The sequence below is a fragment of the Miniopterus schreibersii genome (genome assembly GCF_964146895.1).
Source record: "Miniopterus schreibersii genome assembly, chromosome: 19".
NCBI lineage: Eukaryota > Metazoa > Chordata > Mammalia > Chiroptera > Miniopteridae > Miniopterus > Miniopterus schreibersii.
This window is the reverse complement of record NC_138119.1, coordinates 13,696,742-13,716,429: the sequence shown is the minus strand read 5'-3', so window position 1 is coordinate 13,716,429 and position 19,688 is coordinate 13,696,742. Positions and strand designations below refer to the sequence as shown.

Sequence of the window (19,688 nt, the reverse complement as noted above, 5' to 3'; positions counted from 1 at the left end):
ATTGAGCCTGCAACCGAAGAATGTGCCCTTGGCCAGAGTTGAACCAGGACCCTTCAGTCTGCAGCCGACACTCTAACTAACCATTGAGCCAAACCAACTAGGGCAAAAATTATGTTTTCAAAAATCATTATCAACCTGATACAGGTGAAATGTACTTCCTTAATGTTACTTCCTACTTGTTTCAATTCGCACTTATTTGTGTGTAGAAGATTAGTATTTGTTTATATTCCTTACTTGTTTTTTCTTTAATTTTTTAAGTGCTCATACAGTCAGACTATTAATTCTTCATGTTTGTTCTTTGACATTCGGTTTTCTTTATATTTTCTCGCCATACATCAGCAGAACAGTTAATCAGCCTTTTTCTCTTATCACTTGCCTTGGTGAATCCTATTTGTTGGGAGGTTTTTCATACCTCTCTATGCATACATCTGTGAAAACTCTTGTTTTTTTCTAGAGAATGTATGGGATTTCAGTGTTTTTCATGAGTAATACATGCTTATAAGTAAATCAGTGAAACTAGAAATTTACTGATTCAAAAGTTAAAATTCTTTTTTCATGTGATCTCATCCTCCCAGACCTGTTCTTCTCATGGGTAAAAGTGTTAAACAGGATATTATGTATCCTTTGATGCCTTTTCTTATGCATTTATAAATATGAACATATGCAGAGCTGTTGTTTCATGTAATTAGTATCATACTATACCTAATTTTTTAACTTAACTTTTTTTCTTTATGTATCTTGGAGATCTTGCCATTAGTACATACAATTATCCTACTCCATGCTAAGAATATATCATAATTTATTTAATTATTCTCCTTCGGTAGATTGCATATTACTTTTTTAGATGTAGGACCTTAAATCAGTTGAAATTTACTTTCATGTAAGGTATGGGTTAATGTTATATTTATGGCCAGTCATTATCAAGGTCACAAATTTGTAAGCATGGCTATTTTTATGTTGCAGGTAATTATATTTGTATTCCCAGTGGATTTTAGTAGTGTTTTTCTTTTGTTTTATTTCAGCTCTTTTAGAAAGGCAAAAGAAAAATTTAATTTAAAAAGAGATTTACTGTTTTCAAATTTTTATGTGATGATCTTACCACTATTATTTTTTATCATCTCCCTACTTATTTGAAATGACACCTTTATTGTATACTAAATTCTTATATCTCTTTGGCTCTTAGGGTCTTTTTTTCAGATTTTTATATGCTCTTCCCACCAGTCTGTTTCAGTATCACTGTTATTCTGTTTTAATTACTGAAGCTTTAAAATCCTTCTACAAAGCGAATGATTTCTGCTTTCACTGTACTTAGAAAGTGACAGTTCATAACATCTTGATCATTCACTTTAGGAAGGCTCATCTTAGAAATGTGCTTCAAAGAGAAAAGGCTTTATTTCACGTAAGCTTTTTTTGTCCCAATTAATTCTAGTGTCATTGTCAGCAATATTAAACACAGTTATTTTCCACAAAACTATATTCTGAAATGTGATGAGATTATGAAGAGAAAGATACAGTTTCTACGCTAAAGAGATTGTGCAGGAAGGGACATGACACAGTGAGTTCCCAGAGACAGCAGTTTTTCACCTTTCTCTAACTGGAACCTACTATAATACTTGTTATGTAGCAGGAGTTTATTCATTTCTTTCTTTAATAAGTATTTATTGCAAAATTATTTATTCCATGTGCTGAAGATAGATAAAATATATGTAATTATAGATATATTCCCTTTCCTCATGGATCTTAAAGTCTAAGTGCTATTATGAAAAGTTATTCAGCCCAATCGGTGTGGCTCAGCAGTTGAGTATCAACCTATGATCCAGGAGATCCCAGTTCGATTCCCAGTCAGGGCACATGCCTGTGTTTCAGGCTTGATCCCCAGCAGGGGGCGTGCATGAGGCAGCCAATCAATGACTCTCATCATTGATGTTTCTATCTCTCTCCCTCTCCTTTCCTCTCTCTGAAATCAGTAAAGACATATTTAAAACCAAAAAAAAGTTATTTAGGTTTATGAGGATATATCATAGAGGTAATTGATTTATTTTTCCTGTGAAAGTAATAATGAGTATGCCACAATCTTAAGAATACACATTATATGTTATTTAAAGGAACAAAGCTAGAGCAAACGTTATAGGCTGATAAGTGTGAAAATGCATGGGATGTTTAGAGAAGTTGAAAAAAGCTTTTGCAGCCAAAACAAAGTGAATTAGAGTAGTATAGTGTTAAATGAGTGTAGGGGAAAGGTTGTGGGGACCAGATCATTCAGAAAGCCTGTATGCCATGTTAAAGAGCTTGGTCACTATTTGTGATTAATAACAAACCAGAATGCAAAAGAAGGGTATGATGGTTATGAGCTGAGTTCTACACTGGATTCAGCTTCTGGTTCTAAAAGGAAAAAAGATAAGTTTTCAAAACTTGGGTAGCCCTGGCGAGTGTGGATCAGTTGGTTGGGTGTCATCCCATACACTGAGAAGTTGCTGGTTCCATTCCAGTGAGGGCACGTGCCTGGGTTTCAGGATTGATCCCCGTTGGAGGGTATGCAGGCGGCAGCCGATCAGTGTTTCTCTCTCTGTCCTTCTCCCTTCCTTTCTCTCTAAAAATCAATTAAAAATCTTTAAAAAAGGGGGGAGGGGTAAAAAATAAATCATAATAAAAATATTTAGAACTAAATACTGTGCTACATAGTGAAACTTATGGCTTATATCTAAAGCGGTATGTAGTGGGAGGTTCACAGGCTTTAATGCTTATATCATTTTAAATGCTTAAAAATTTATGAACTAGGTAACTAATTAATAAATTAGTTAAACAAAATAAGTCCCCAAATGGTGAAGAAAGTTAATAAAACATATATATTGAATTAACAAAATAAAAGTATAATAGAGAAAATCACTGAAAACCAAAGTTCCTTGAAAACTAAGAAATATACAAACTTTGACCCCAGCCAGGTACCTCAGTTGGTTATAGAGTATCATCCCGATTTGCCAAGATTGTGAGTTTGATCTCCTATCAGGGCACATACAAGAATCAACCAAAGAATGCATAAATAAGTGGAACAACAAATGGGTGTTTCCCTTCCTCTCTCTCTAAAATTAAAAAATAAATATACAAACTTCTGGTAATTAATAAAGAGAAAGTGAATAATAAAATTAGGAATTAAAAAGGAGAGCTATATATGAGAGATTAAAAAATGACTACTAGCCTGGCTGGTGTGACTCAGTTGGTTGAGAGTCGTCCCATGCACCAGATTATTACCGGTTAGAATCCTGGTCAGGACACATGCCTGGGTTGCTGGCTTGATCCCCAGTAGGGGGCGTGCAGGAGGCAGCCAATCTATGCTTCTTTCTCATAAATGTTTCTCTCTCTCCCTCTCCCTTCCTTTCTCTCTCAAAATCAATTTTTTAAAAAAAATTTAAAGTGACTACTATAAGAACTTTATGTCCAACAGATTGGAAAATTCAGTTGAAATGTATGTATTTCTAGGGGGAAAAAACCTACCCCAGAAGACATAGCCTGAGTGCTCCTGTTATGTAAATTGATTCTATAATTTTAAATTGTGCCACAAAGAAAGCACCAGGACCATACAGTTCAAAAGAGAGTTCTACCACACTTTAAAGAAAAATATCAGCCCTGCTGGGCGTGGCTCAGCAGTTGAGCGTCGACGTAGGATCCAGGCGGTTGGGGTTCGATTCCCCTGTCAGGGCACATGCCCAGGTTATGGGCTCGATCCCCAGTCGGGGGCGTGCGGAAGGCAGCCGATCAATGACTCTCTCATCATTGATGTTTCTCTCTCTCTCTCTCCCTCTCCTTTCCTCTCTCTGAAATCAATAAAGATATATTTAAATATATATATTTAAGTCTGCTTAATACACTTTAGACAATATGAGGGGAGTGAGGAAGATATACACATACAGAAAATATATAAATATAAGTAATCCATTTGTTTTTTTTAATTATTGATTGATTTTAGAGAGAAAAAGAGAGAAACATCCATTTGTTGTTCCACTTATTTTTGCATCCACTGGTCTTGTTTGTGCCCTGACCAGAAATCAAACCCACAGCCGTGGAATATCAGGTCGACTCTCTAACCAGCTGAGTTAGCTGCTCAGCCAGAGCAAGTCATCAGTTTCAAAATTTTTTAATAAAGTTAACACACATGTAGATATAAAACGGAAGATTATATAGAACGTTGCTAGCACCCCATGATCCTTCCCAATCATAAACTGCTTCCTTACCAGTAGATATAGTCAGTCTCCTAACTTTTAAGGACACCGCATCTTTACCTTTTTTATACCATTTAAGTATGTAACCATAGACCATGTAGTTTAGTTTATCCTTCCTGAACTTCATTGAAATGGAATTCACAAGGCATACGCTTTTGTGTGTCACATTTTTTGCTCAACATACACATGTTAAACTATCTTTGTTGTTGCATGTTGCTGTAGTTACCTTTGTTTTGTTACTGTATAGCAATCCATTGTTTGTCTATAATACAGTTTTTCCATTTTAATGTTGGGTTATTTCCAGTTTGAGGCTATTATCTAAAAATGCTGCTCTTAATATTACTCTAATGTCCATTGTGGATTTGGGCACTAATTTCTCTAAGGTATATCCCTAAGGATGGAATTAACTGAATAAAACGATGATTTTGTCCCAAGACTTAATTTCAAGATATGGTATATTAAGCTAGTATGGAACTGTATGGGTAAGAGAAGCAAATCCATGCATGTATGCAAGCTTGCTGTATGACAGAGTTGACACTGCATACTAATGGGGAAAGAAAACAATATTCAATACCTTGTGCCCCAAAATTTGGTATTGTGCAGGAATGGAAATGAAATTAGATTTTGTCTTATCCCATACAGAAAAATTAATTCCCAATTGATTAAATACATAAATGTAAAAGCAAAACTTTAAACTTTTAAAGGCTAATATGGAAGGAGAAAAACTTCATGACCTTGTCAGAAAGGATTTCATAAACAGAAGTCAAAAGCAGTAACCATACAGGTAAAAATTAGTATACTGAATTATATTATAACTAAGAATTTCTGTTCATCACACATCACATGTAAAGACCTGCTATAAACTGGGAGAGGAAATTTATAATATGTAATGTTTACATTTTGGTATTTGTAACAAAATGTTACAAATCAACACTATATAATCTAGCAATTCCCTTTTAGATAGCCTAGAACTGGAATCACCTTAATTTTTAAAGATGGTTTTTATTTATTTTGAATTCTTAATGAATTTAGAGGCCTTTCCCACCCCCCTCCTTTTTAGTACTATAGATGTTATTTCATTGCCTTCTGGCTTGCATTGTTTGTACATGAAAGCTGCATTCATTCTTAATTTTGTACTCCTGTATATATCGTGCGTTTTTTCTCTGGCCTTTTATTTTCTTCATCAAATAGTTTTCAGCAAGTTTATTATGATATCCCTTACTTGTTTTATTTCAATTTATTTTCTTTATGGTTTGTTTAGCTTCTTGGAACTTTGAGTTTATACTTTTTATCAAATTTGGAAAATTTTTGACCATTACTCTTTAAATTTTTTTTTCATTATGAATTTTTTTACATTGTTAATGTCGCATTATTGTGTCTGGTTTTTGTTTTTTTTGTAGTATTTAATTTATTTTGGTAGGCAGTTAAGTTACTTGTAGATCAGCTTGGATTCTTTTGAAGTTTGTTTTTAAGCTCCATTAGGGCCTGCCTTTAGTCCAGGGATAGTTAAGCTGTACAAAAATGGATACTATTACCCTCTGGGATCTCTATTGAATGTCCCTGGTATTGGGCAATGTCTTTCTGCTCTGCCTAGTGGAATCTGATTATCTATCATCATGTATGAGCTCTGGGAATTGTTCAGGTTAAAGTACTCTGGTAGTTCTTTGACTGGCCATGTAGAATTTCACCCTGCACATGCACAACTTAGTATTTAGCAGTATACTAAAGGAGATCCATATGCAGGTTTCCAGTTCTTTTTCTCCTTAACTTCCTTCACTCCAATACTCTGCCCCTGATTTCCAGCGGCCTCACCTCTCTGTACTCTGATCGTTCTCTCTTTTCAACTGTTCTACTTCCTCTACCAGAGTCCTCGTAAAGGCAAAGTTTTTATAGGACTCATCCGCCCCCCCATTTGTTTTGTTTGTTTTTCAGTTTTTCTCAGGGATCACAGTGCTGCACTAACTGTCGTGTGATATCTGATGATTGTTTCATAAATATTATCAAAGTCTATAGTAGTTTACTGTATTTCTGTTAGTTTCTGTCAGGAGGACAAGTCTGGTATCTGTTACTTCAGCATGGCCAGATGAGGAAGATTCCATATCTCCTTTTTAAAATTGCTGTTATTTTTTAAAAATAGAAAATCATTTGCAGGAAAATAGTTTTTTCACCATAAAATTATCTTTAAACTTCTTTTTATAGCTTTACTGAAGCAGCAGTTGAAATTCCCAGTCCTCCTGAAACCCCAGCCAAACCTCTTGAACCTGAAAGTACCTTGCAGCCTGTGCTTTCTCTCATCCCAAGAGAAAAGAAGGCCCCACGCCCCCCAAAGAAGAAGTATCAGAAAGCAGGGCTGTATTCTGATGTTTACAAAACTACAGAGTAAGTAATAGTACCTGTCAGCTGACATCCTTTAAAGACCTTTTATTCGTCCATGTTTGAAAAAACACTTTGACACAATCATAAAACACAATACAAATATAATATGTATTCTAATGGTGCTTTTTTTGTTAATTAAAAATAGTGGCATTATGCATGTACCTAAAATAATCTTGATGATTTTTCTACATTCATTCCTCATTGATTGAATGTTTTCTTTGTTCCAAGCACTTTGTAAACTATACCTTACTTTAAAAAACTTAATATTTCCTTGGGAAAGTACAGCTTGATAAGCACTAACTGAGAAGTTTTAAAGCCCCCAAAGGGATATCAACTAACTGTCATTGAATAAGAAGTATTTTATAGCCCTGGCTGGATAGGTCAGTTGGTTAGAGCGTCATCCTGATGTGCAAAGGCTGTGGGCTTGCCCGGCCAGGCCTGGCTCAGCTGTTGAGCATCGACCTAGGATCCAGGAGATCGAGGTTCATTTCCTGGTCAGGGCACATGCCCAGGCTGCAGGCTCGATCCCCAATGACTCTCTTGTCATTGATATTTCTGTCTCTCTCCCCCTCTCCTTTCCTCTCTCTGAAATCAATAAAGATATATATATATTTTTTTTTAATTTATTAAAAAAAAAAGGTTGCAGGCTTTATCCCCAGTCAGGGCACATATAAGAATCAACCATAGAGTGCATAAATAAATGGAACAACAAATCGATGTTTCTCTCTCTCCTCCCTCCCTCCCTCCCTCTCTCTCCCTTCCTCTTTCTCTCTAAAATCAATAAAAAAATTAAAACATAGAATATAGTTGAGTTGGGTTATGGAGGTTTCATAGTAGTTTTCTGGGTGGAGAGGAGCATTGTGCAAAGACACGTACTAGGTTGTAAAGCTTTTTCATATGTTAGAACGACTCAACACTGACACTTTTCTGAAGTGCAGTGGGTGTTGTGGACAATAAGCGTTTCTCAGAATCCCAGCTGATCTCTAGGCAACTTAACTGCCGACCAGAACAAACTGAACACTGAGCAACCACAAACCATGGACAGACTGACTGTAAGGTATTTATCCCATTAAGCTAAAGGAAATTGAAAATGGTATTTTTAGGAAAGGAAGTAAAAATATAAGTTTGTGTTTTAGGATGATAAGTCTGGCAACATAGTAGAATGTGAACTGAATGAGAGAGTTACTAACGGCAGAAACTCACTATCCATCAAAAGGTCATGAGGGTTGCCCTGGCCTGTTTGGCTCAGTGGTTAGAGCATCAGCCTGCAGACTGAAAGGTCCCAGGTTCAGTTCTGGTCAAGGGCTCATACCTCAGTTTGAGGCTCAATCCCCAGCCCCCAGTCAGGGTGCATGCGAGAGGCAACCAGTTGGTGTGTATCTCTTACATCAGTGTTTGTCTCTGTCTCTCTCTCCCTTCCACTCTCTGAAAAGCAATGGAAAAAATATTCTGGGGTGAGGATTAAAGAAGAAAAAAAGGTGATGAGGGTCTGAATTTAGTCAAGAAAGTGACATTGAAGGATGAGTTTAGACTTTAGAGATACATCTGACTTGTGGTTTGAGTGATCAACATGTAAATCACAACACTTTATTTTGCACTGAAAAGGTTTTTCATTGACTCGCCACTGAAGTAGATAGCACATAAACTCTATAAATTCTATTCCTCCTTCTTGGTCATGAACATGTTTCATTACACTTAGTTTCAGCTTCCAGTAATAGGAAATCCTCAAATAACCAAGACTTAAACGATAGACATTTATTTTCCTCTAATGTAAAAGAAGTTGTGAAGTACACAGTTCAAGGTTAATACGGTATCTTCCCGGTGTCTTCAGGAACCTAGGGTCCTTTTTTTCTCTTCTTTCATTTCAGCACCAGGCTTGCATTCCTGTCGTTATATCTTGTCCTCTTGTTTCAGCATAGCTGCTAGAGCCCAGCCATAAGGCCTGCATTACAGAGAGCAGAAAAGGAAGTAAAAACATGCACTTTTTTGGTAAGGAAACACCACAACTGAGTATGTCCCCCCTCAGAAGTCATGCTGAATCCCTAATCCCCAGAGTGTTGGTATTTGAACGTAAGGCCTTTGGGAGGTCATTAGGGGATAAAGATGGAGCTCTCCTGAATAGGATTAGTCCTATTAGAAGAAGAGACGCTGAGAGAGAGAATTTTTCTCTGCTATGTGAGGACACAACAGGAAGGCGGTATCTGCAAACCAGGAAGAGGGCTCTCACCAAAACCTAATCCTGATCTTGGACTTGCCAGCCTCCAGAAAAGTGAGAAATAAATGTTTGTTGTTTAAGCCACTTTGTGGTAATTTGTTATAGCAGCCCAAAATGACTAAGAAAGGAAAATTCAAAACCTAATTATAGCCACTGGCCAGAACATAGTCATGTAACCACACTTCAGCCACAGGGAAGACTGGAAAATTATGGTCATTATTCCATATAATAATGTCTGAAAAAAATTAGCATTCTGTCACTACAAATGAGAAAATGGAATGCATTTTAGAAAGATCTAATACAGGTACAATTTTAAAGCAATATTTTTGCTGAGTAGAGAAAGCAAAAATATGTTGATCAAGTTTTCTGCTTAAAAAAAATATGGTTCAAGTTTTACTTCTGTGCTTACTGATGTGTTTTTTCTGGGTTAAACCCCTAAAAATGAGAGATTAATAATAAAATCAAACTGTGCATCAAAAGATCAATATCATCAATTACATCAGTATTTTTTTTAATTGAATAATATTTTATTTTTCAGTTACAGTTGACGGATAATATTATCTTAGTTTCATGTGTACAGCCCAGTGATTAGACATTTATATAACCCTGTAGTTGACGTTAGGGGTCACTCTTGGTGTTGTACATTCTGTAGGTTTTGATAAATGTATAATGACATGTATTCACCGCTAGAGTATCATATCATACAGAATAGTTTCACCGTCCTGAAATTCCTCCATGCTCTGCCTATTTGTTTTTTGAGCTACAGAATGTTACAAATAAATTGCAAGGTTACTCTTTTTTTTTTTCAATTACAGTTTACATTCATTATTCTGTATTAGTTTCAGAGGTACGGCACAGTGGCTAGACAATCACGTGCTTTACAGAGTGGTCCCCTGATATTTCAAGTACCCACCTGGCCCCATGCATAGTTATTACAACATTATTGACTATATTCCCTATGCTGTACTTTGCATCCCCAGACTATTTTGTGACTACCATTTTGTAGTTCTTTATCCCTTCACCATTTTCACCCTGCTCTCCAACCCCCTTTCCCTTGGCAACCATTAGACTGTTTTCGGTATTTATGAGTCTATTTTTTTTGTTTTGTTCTTTAGAGTCCACATATTAGTAAGGTTTCCCTTTTGTATCTAAATCATTAAAGGTCTTAAAAAGCTATGAGTGGTGTCCCTAACCTGGGTAGAGTTGCACTGGTTTTTGTGGTCATATCTGCCAGGAACAAAGTAGCTCCTTGCTTATCCCATGTTGCCTTTTAGTCTGTGCCTGTGCCTGGTTCATGCCCTGATACATGGGGAGGGGGTGGTGGAAACAGCTATAAAGGCAGACTGTGATTCAACCAAAATTGCATCAAGATGCAACAACAGTATTGGTATGGAAGATGAATTAGATGAGAAAATATTAGAAGTTAGAAGACCAGTTAGAAAGCAGGACACCTTTGAGGTTTTTCAGGATAGAAGTAATGTCATGAAGTAAGGTGATAAATAGTGACTGGATGTTGGAAAGCATGGACTCTTTAAATTTCTTTCTTTTCTTTTTTATACGTTTTATTTTTATTCTCAACACCCACACTTGTTCTTTGTTGATTTATTGATGGTATCTATTCTGGCAGGCATGAGGTGATATCTCATTGTGGTTTTAATTTGCATCTCTGATGATTAGTGACTTTGAAGATTTTTTCATGTGTCTATTGGCCATCTGTATGTCCTCTTTGGAGAAGTGTCTATTCAGGTCCTTTGTCCATTTTTAATTGGATTATTTGTCTTTCACTGCCATCATTCTTGATTAAATTTTTCTAGGTGTCCCTGATGAACATAGATGTCAAAATCCTCAACAAAATATTAGCAAATCAGATTCAACAATACATTAAAAAGATCATACACCATGACAAAGTGGAATCTATTCACCTATTGATGATACTTGGCTTGTTTCTACTTTTTGGCAACTGAATAATCCTGCACTGGATATTGACATACATATATCTATTCAGGTCCCTGTTTTCAATCTTTTACACACACACACACACAGGAGTGGTGAAATTGCTAGAACATATGATAATTTTATGTTTAGCTTTTTAAAGAACCACCAAATTTTCCACAGTGGCTGTACAATTGACTGTTTATTGTGCTGTTAAGTTATTGATTTGAGATCTGTTTTAATGTGTGTTTTTACTTCTTAATTTCCCTCTAAGCACTGTTGTATTTTCATTTTCATTCACTTCTAGGTATTTTCCAGTATCCCTTGTGATTTTTTATTTGACTTATAGTTTAATAGTATATTGTTTTCCACACATTTGTGAATTTTCTAGTTTTCTTTGTGATTCATGTCTAATTTCAATCCTTTGTGATCAGAAAAGATATTCTGTATATCAGTCTTTTTTTTAAAAAAAATGTTTTTGTTGATTTCATAGAGAGGGAGGGGGAGGGAGAGAGAAATAGAAACGTAAGTGATGAGAGAGACTCATGGATCAGCTGCCTCCTGCACACCCCCTACTGGGGATCAAGCCCCCAACCCGGGCATGTGTCCTGATCAGGAATCGAACCATGACCTCCTGGTTCATGGGTCAATACTCAACCGCTGAGCCATACTGGCCAGGCTGGTTTCAGTCTTTATATTAAGACTTGTTTTATGGCCTAACATATGGTCTGTCCTGGAGAATTTTCCATGTGCATTTGACTAAACTATATAATCTGCTGTTTTGGGGTGGTGGTCTTTATATTTCATTATTGATATGTATGGTTGTTCTAAACCATTATTGAAATTGGTATATTGAAGTCTCCGACTATTATTACTGTACTACTGTCTTTTTCTCCCTTCAATTCTGTCACTGTGTTCTTCACATATTTTAGGGGTTCTCTTTGGTGAATATATGTTTATAATTGTTATATCTTCTTGGTAGATGGACTTTTGTCAATATTTAATGTTCTTCTTTGTCTCTTGTAACATTTTGTTAAAAAATATTTTTATTAATTTCAGAGAGAGGAAGGGAAAGGGGGGGGGAGAGAGAGAGAGAGAGAGAAACAGCAGTGATGAGAGAGAGTAATTGATCTGCTTCCCCCTGCACGCCTCCTGCTGGGGATCAAGCCCACAACCTGGACATGTCCTCTGACCAGGAATCGAACCTTGATCTCCTGGATCATAGGTTAATACCTGGTTGTCTATTATTAGTATAACCTCCCAGCCTCTCTTTTGGTTACTATTTGCATGGAATAGTAACTAAAGGCAACCTGTTTGTGCTTTAGATCTATAGTAAATTTCTTGTAAACAGCATGGTTGGATCATATTTTTTATCCATTTTTCTCCTCTTTGCGTTTTGATTGGGTAGTTTCAACCATTTACATTTAAAGTAATTATCAATAAGGAAGGACTTAATACGTTCCATTTTGTTACATAATGGTACTTTTTTTTTTTTAAATCAATAATGAAAACATTACTTTCCATTTCTTAGAGCTTTTTGTTCCTCATTTCCTCCATTACTGCCATCTTTTGAACTTAGTTGTTTTTGTAGTGACATTTTGATTCCTTTATTTTTTATGTATATATTATATAGCTATTTACTCTGTGGTTACCATGGAGATTATATATAACTTCCTAAAGATATAACTGTAATTTGAATTGACACCAACTTCAATCACATACCAAAACCACTTCTAGAAAGCTACACACCCCCTCTCTTAAGTTATTGATTGATGTTACAAATTACATTTTTTTTTTTAATCCTCACTAGAGGATATTTTTTCCATTGCTTTTCAGAGAGAGTGGAAGGGAAAGAGAGAGAGAAACATCGATGTGAGAGAGATACATCAGTTGGCTGCCTCCTGCACACAAGGCAGAGCCTGCAACCAAGGTACGTGCCCTTGGCCGTAATCAAACCTGGGACCCTTCAGTCTGAGGGCTGACGCTCTAACCACTGAGTCAAATCAGCCAGGACCAAATTACATCTTTATTTGAATACATACATTTATAATTATGTCTTTTAAATCCTGTTTTCTATCTTTTCTCTGCAGTCACCATCATTATTAATCTATGAAGAGCCTCTTTTGTCTTTTTTCCTAGGAAAAAATCATTTTGACAATTATAAATAATATATGTGGTTGTCAACAACCACATTCAGAAGTTGCTTGTTTTTATAAAAAGAGCAAATAAGATTGCATTAACAGAGATGATTAAAGAGCTCTCCACATGTGATTTGGCTCCTAATGTGGAGTAGAACATATTAGACCTTCCCTGTTTATATTCTCAGGAATTATACATCATCAATTATGAAAGCTCAGTATGCCACTTAGGAATGGAAAAGGGTTGAGAGGGAGTTCATAATCACATTTACATTCTTTTCTATTTTTTATAGAGGCTTGGCTATGTCCAGTTTTATGGCTAAGGAAAATGTGTTAGTAGCTAGCCTTGAATAGGCAGCAGCTGTGTTGCTCTAGCCCCCTCTAGTGATATTAAAGTGTTTTAAATATTTTTTTATTTTTCAATTACAATTGACATACAATATTAGTTTCAGATGTATAACCCAGTTATTAGGCATTTATATAACTTCTGAAGTGATCAGCACAATAAATCTAATACCTATCTGACACCATACTACTAATAAAAATATTATTAACTATATTCCTTGTTTTACATACTTTGCATGCCCATGACTATTCTGTAACTACCAATTTGTACTTCTAATTTTTTAAAATCATTGAATTCATTTCACTTATTTACATTCAGTTTTATTTGTTTATTTCTCTTGTTCCTTAGATTCCACATACAAGTAAAATCATATGGTTTATATTTTTTTTAATATATCTTTATTGATTTCAGAGAGAGGAAGGGGGGGAGAGAGAAACATTAATGATGAGAGAGAATCATTGATCAGCTGCCTCCTGCATGCCCCCTGCTGGGGATCAAGCCCAAAACCTGGGTATGTGCCCTGACCTGGAATCAAACTGGTGACCTTGCAATGCATGGGACGACGTTCAACCAAGTGAGCCACACTGGCCAGGGCCAATTTGTACTTTTTTATTTTTTATTTGATTGGTTGATTTTAGAAAGGGAGGAAGTGGGGGGCGAGAGAGAAGCATTGATTTGCTGTTCCACTTATTTGTGCACTCATTGGTTGATTCTTGCATGTGCCCTAAGTGGGAATCGAATCTGCTTCCTTGTTGTATAAGGACAATGCTCTAACCAACTGAACTACCCAGCCAGCGCCCCATTTGTACTTCTCAATCCCTTCACCTTTTTCACCCATTCCCCCAAATCCCCTTCCCTCTGGCGGCCATCTGTCTATTCTCTGTATCTCTGAGTCTGTTTCTGTTTTGTTTGTTTATTTCTCTTGTTCCTTAGATTCCACATACAAGTAAAATCATATGGTATTTGTCTTTCTCTGACTGACTTATTTTACTTAGCATAATATTCCCTAGGCCTATCTATGCTGTTGCAAATGGTAAGATTTTGTTCTTTTTATGGCTGAGTACAATTCCATTTTGTGTGTGTGTGTGTGTGTGTGTGTGTGTGTGTGTGTATACACACACACACACACATATATATATATATATATATATATATATATACCACTTTTTTATCCATTCATATATTGATGGGCACTTGGGTTACTTTCATAGCTTGGCTATTATAAATAATGCTGCAGTGAACATAGGGGTGCATATATTCTTTCAAATTAGTGTTTTGGGTTTCTTCAGCTGTATACCCAGAGGTGGAATCACTGGGTCATAGGCAGTTCCATGAGAAATCTCCATACTATTCTCGATAGGTAGCTGCACCAATCTGCATTCTCTCTAACAATGCATGAGGGTTCCCTTTTCTCCAATCCTTGCCAGCACTTGTTTGTTGTTTTATTGATGATAGCCTTTCCGACAGGTATGAGGTGGTATCTCATTGTGATTTTAATTTGCATTTCTAGGATGATTAGTCACTTTGAGCATCTTTTCATATGTCTATTGGCCACCTATATGTACTCTTTGGAGAAGTGTCCATTTTTTAATTAGATTGTTTGTTTTTATGTTGAGTTCTTTATAAATTTTGGGTATTTACTCCTTTCAGAGGTATTATTGGCGAATATATTTTCCCATTCAGTGGGTTATCTTTTCATTTTGTTGTTTACTTTGGCTGTGCAAAAGCTTTTTAGTTTGATATAGTCTCATCTGTTTTGTTTTGTTTTTTCTTTTGTTTCCCTTGCCTGAGGAAATATATCAGGGAAAATAATACTGAGAGAAACGTCTGAGATTTTACTCCCTATGTTTTCTTCTAGGAGTTTTATGATTTTGAGTTTTACATTTAAGTCTTTAATCCATTTTGAGTTTATTCTAGTATATGGTGTAAGAATAGAAGACATCTTAATAGTTTTATTCTTTTGAGATTGGGTCCTACATTATAGGTTACTAGGTTACAAAATTTGAAAATAAGGTGGCAAATGCCTAAAGCCAAGAAATTATTATAGATAATACTTAAAATAAACTGAATAGCACTTAACAATGATTATTAGAAAACCTAGCTTTTTCCCCCCATAAATATTTGTATACTGTTTCTCTTATTTGGTCATGGATTTGCCTGTATTAATTAGATATTGCGTCCAAATGATATAAATTAGTAAAACCACTAATCTACCAACAGAAGAGAAAGCTAGCCACAAATACTGAATGGGTTACATTTATAAATGGAATATAAAAGACAGATTACCTTCTTTTTATAAGAAAAGCAAAGGATTTTTAAAATTCACACCCATATACATAGAACTAGTGCGTCAGAGGAATGGCAGCCGTGAGAGATCACCTTTGTATCTCCCCCTGAAACTTTAATAAACTGATAGACTATAATTCAAAGGATTTTCTGCTCAATATAGAGACATGCCTGAGAGACCCGCTCATTGAAGCATCTAAAGGTAGGCAAACAATAACAAATGGGGAGGCATGGCAAGAGGAGAGCTCAGATGGTCACAGACACAGCCCTGTAGCTGGTAGTTCACAGCCAGGTCAGCCAAAGAGAGGAGGAAGCCGATGGTAACTGGTGCATCCTTCAGCCAGGAGGGACAGTCTCAGTGGTCACTCCATGCAGGGTGAGCAGTGCAAACAGCTGCTGAGCAAACGAAGAGACTGGGACAAGAACACAGCACAGAGGTTCTGCCACAGCTGACCACTGTTGGGTGGTTGGTGTTTCAGACAAAGAAATGGGACAGAGCCCTGCCACCCCTTGGACTCCCAAAACTTGACTTCCATCACCCTTGGTGTCAGGTCAAGGAACACATTGATCTACAAACCGAGAGCTATTACAGCAGAATCACTGTTTCCCTCTGTGACTGATCCCCAGTTGGGGCGTGTCAGAGGAGACCCCACAGAGATCCAGTGTCACTATTTCCAAGAAGGCAAAATAAATCCCACCCCTAAACAGCGGGGCTATACTGTTTGACAGCAGCCACAGAGGTAGCTATAAGATTTCACAGATTAAAAAATATATACTGTGATTGTGCACTACCTACTGAGAAATAGTAGAAAGACCTCTTCAGAGAAACTGCTAGAGAAGAGCCAATAATACATAAATGCCTAGACAAAGCAGACCAGCAAATATCACGAGTAACCATGGTAGTGAGGCAGCTCAGAAAGAAAATGAAAAACCTCCAGATAGCAAACTAGAACATGTGGAAATGTGTGATATAAATGATGGAAAATTCAAGATTGCATTTAGGAAAATACTCAATGAGATGTGAGAAAATACAGACAGGCAATTTAATGCACTCAGAAAACAAATTAATGAAGAAAACAAGTACCTTACCAAAGAGATTGAAACTTTAAAAAAGAACCAAGCAGAAATCCTGGAAATGAAGCATTCAATTAAGGAGATTAGGAGTGAACTACTGAGCATAGGGAAAGAACCAACCAGATGGAGTAAATTATTAGTGATTTCAAAGATAGGAATCTAGAAATGACAGAGAGGGAAGAAGACAGGGACCTGAGCATAAAAAAACACACAACTCAATGAGAACTATCTGACTCCATCAAAAAAGCAGTATAAGAATAATAGGTATACCGGGAGAAGGGAACAGAGCGCCTATTCAAATAAATAGTGGATGAGAAGTTCCCAAACCTATGGAAAAAACTAGGCCCTCAAATCCAAGAAGCAAACAGAACACCTAGTTACCTCAATCCAAAGAGGCCCCGTTCCAAGACTTTGTATTAAAACTGTCAAAAATTAATGACAGAGAGCCTGGGCCGGTGTTCATCAATGGTTAGAGCATTGGCCTGCACACCAAAGGTCACGGGTTTGCTTCCCAGTCAAGGGCACGTATGTGGGTAGCAGTTTTGATCCCCAGTCCTGGTCAGGGTGGGTGTAGAAGGCAACCAATTGATGTGTCTCTCTCACATCGATGTCTCTCACTCTCTCCCCCTCTTCCTCCCTCCCTCCTTCTCCCTCCCCACCTTCTACTCAGTCTAAAAATCGACAGAAAAAATATCCTTGGGGTAAGGATTAACAACAAAAAAAAGAACACTACAGACCAACATCTCTGATGAATACAGATGCAAAAAATACTAGCAAGTCAAATACAACAGTACTTCCAAAAAATGATGAACAAAATACTAGCAAGTCAAATACAACAGTACTTCCAAAAAATAATGTATCACGGATTAAGGAGGGGTTCGTCCCAGGGGCACAAGGAGGGTTCAGCATACGCAAATCAATCAGTGTAACCCACCACATAACAAAAGAAAAGAAAAAATCATACAATCTTATCAATAGATGCAGAAAAACATTTGATAAGATAAAACACCCATTTATGATTAAAACACTTGATAAAATAGGACTAGAAGGAAAGTACCTCAACATAATAATGGCCCTACATGCCAAATCCTCAACCAATATTATACTCAATGGTGAAAAACTGAAAGCTTTTTCTCTAAAATCAGGAACAAAACAAGAGTGCCCACTCTCACCACTCTTATTCAACATAGTTCTGCAAGGCCTAGCCAGAGCATTAAGGCAAGAGAAAGAAAGAAAGCGAGGGAAGGAAGGAAGGAAGAAAGGAAGAAAGAAAAAGAAAAGGCATCCAAATGGGGAAGAAGTAAACGTGTCATTTTTTGCAATGACATGATTCTGTACATAGAAAACCCTAAAGACTCCACCAAACTATTAGAAACAATAAACAAATACAGTAAAGTCGCAGGTACAAAATCAATGTACAAAAATCCATTGCCTTCCTTTATACTAACAATGAAACTTCAGAAAAAGAAGTGAAAAAAAAATTCCTTTTGCAATTGCAGCCCAAAGAATAAAATACCTAGGAATAAACTTAACAAAGAACATGAAAGATGTGTTCACTGAAAATTACAAAGCATTATTAAGAGATTGAAAAAGACACAACAAAATGGAAAAGTAAACAACAAAGGATGTGAAAGACTTATATACTGAAAACTACAAAGCATGGTATTGGCAGAAAAACACACACACAGATCGATGGAACAGAATTGAGAGCCCAGATATAAAACCACACGTATATGGACAGGTAATTTTCGACAAAGGATCCAGAAACACACAATGGAGAATAGAAAACCTCTTCAATAAATGGTGCTGGAAAAATTGCAAAACCACATGCAAAAGAATGAAACTAGATTACAGTTTGTCCCCAGGTACAAAAATTAACTCAAAATGGGTCAAAGATCTAACTGTAAGATCTGAAACAATAAATTACATAGAAGAAAACATAGGTACTAAACTTATGGACCTTGGTCGGAGAGAACATTTTACGAACTTGACCCCAAAGGCAAGGAAAGTAAAGGCAAAAATGAATGGGGTGGTATCAAACTAAAAAGCTTCTGTACAACAAAAGAAACAGCAAAAGAAAGGCAAACGAGCTCTGACAAAGGGTTAATATCCAAAATATATAAAGAATTCATAAAACTCAACACCAAACAACCAACCCAATTTTTAAAATGGGCAGAGGACTTAGACACCTTTCCTAAGAAGACTAACAAACGGCCAACAGATATATGAAAAGATGTTCAACCTCACTAACAATTAGGGAAATGCAAATGGAAGCTACAATGAGAAGCCACCTCACACCTGTAAGAATGGCTATTATCAGCAAGACAAGTAATTACAAGTTGGAGAGGTTGTAGAGAAAAGAGAAGCCTCATTTACTGCTGGTGGGAGTGTAGACTGGTATAGCCACTATGGAAAACAGTCCAGCAATTCCTCTCCTGAGTATTTTCTTGAAAACATGTATTTGCAAAGATATATGCACCCCTATGTTCATTGCAGCATTTTTCACGGTGGTGAAGACATGGATATAAACCAGTGTCCTGCCATAGCGGACTGGATAAAGAAGATGTTGTACATATACACAATGGAATACTACTAAGCCATGAGAAAAGATGAAATACTGCCATTTGCAACAACATGGATGGACCTTGAGAATATTATACTAAGTGAAATAGGTCAGTAGGAGAAAGCTAAGAACTGTATTATTTCACTCATATGTTGGATATAAATCCGAAACTCATGGACACAAACAGTAGTGTGGTGGTTGCCAGAGGGGGAAAGGGATGGGGGAGTGAAGGGGGCCTAATAATGGTGACAGAAGATGATTTGACATTGGCTGTTGGGCACACAGTGCAATATATAGATCTTGTATAATAGAAACCTTGAAACCTATATGATCCTGTTAACCAGTGTCACCCCAATAAATTAAATAAAGATAAAAATTAATCTTTTAAAAATCTACTAGTCTCATTTTTGCAACTTAAGCCATAGGTCAAAAGTAAAACCTATCACAAAAATTTACTGTTTAATTTACTATTAAGTTATGGCAGTTTTATATCTGAAGTGGCTAGTCTTCATTCCTACAGGTATAAAGGTTTTTCTCCTGG

At 36.5% G+C, this 19,688-nt stretch overlaps 1 protein-coding gene across 5 annotated transcripts in view; it reads left to right on the top strand.

Annotated features, from left to right (window-relative positions):
- The window catches only part of ASH1L (ASH1 like histone lysine methyltransferase), a 109,314-nt gene that overhangs the window by 53,477 nt on the left and 36,149 nt on the right, over nucleotides 1-19,688 (top strand). For 4 of the 5 annotated variants that reach the window (XM_081122247.1, XM_081122248.1, XM_081122249.1 and 1 more), the window contains one exon: nucleotides 6,417-6,596. The exons of the other annotated variant lie outside the window; for it this stretch is intronic. In XM_081122247.1, coding sequence (XP_080978373.1) covers nucleotides 6,417-6,596 — 180 coding nt within the window. The remainder of the gene's footprint in view (nucleotides 1-6,416; nucleotides 6,597-19,688) is intronic. 5 annotated transcript variants of the gene reach the window in all.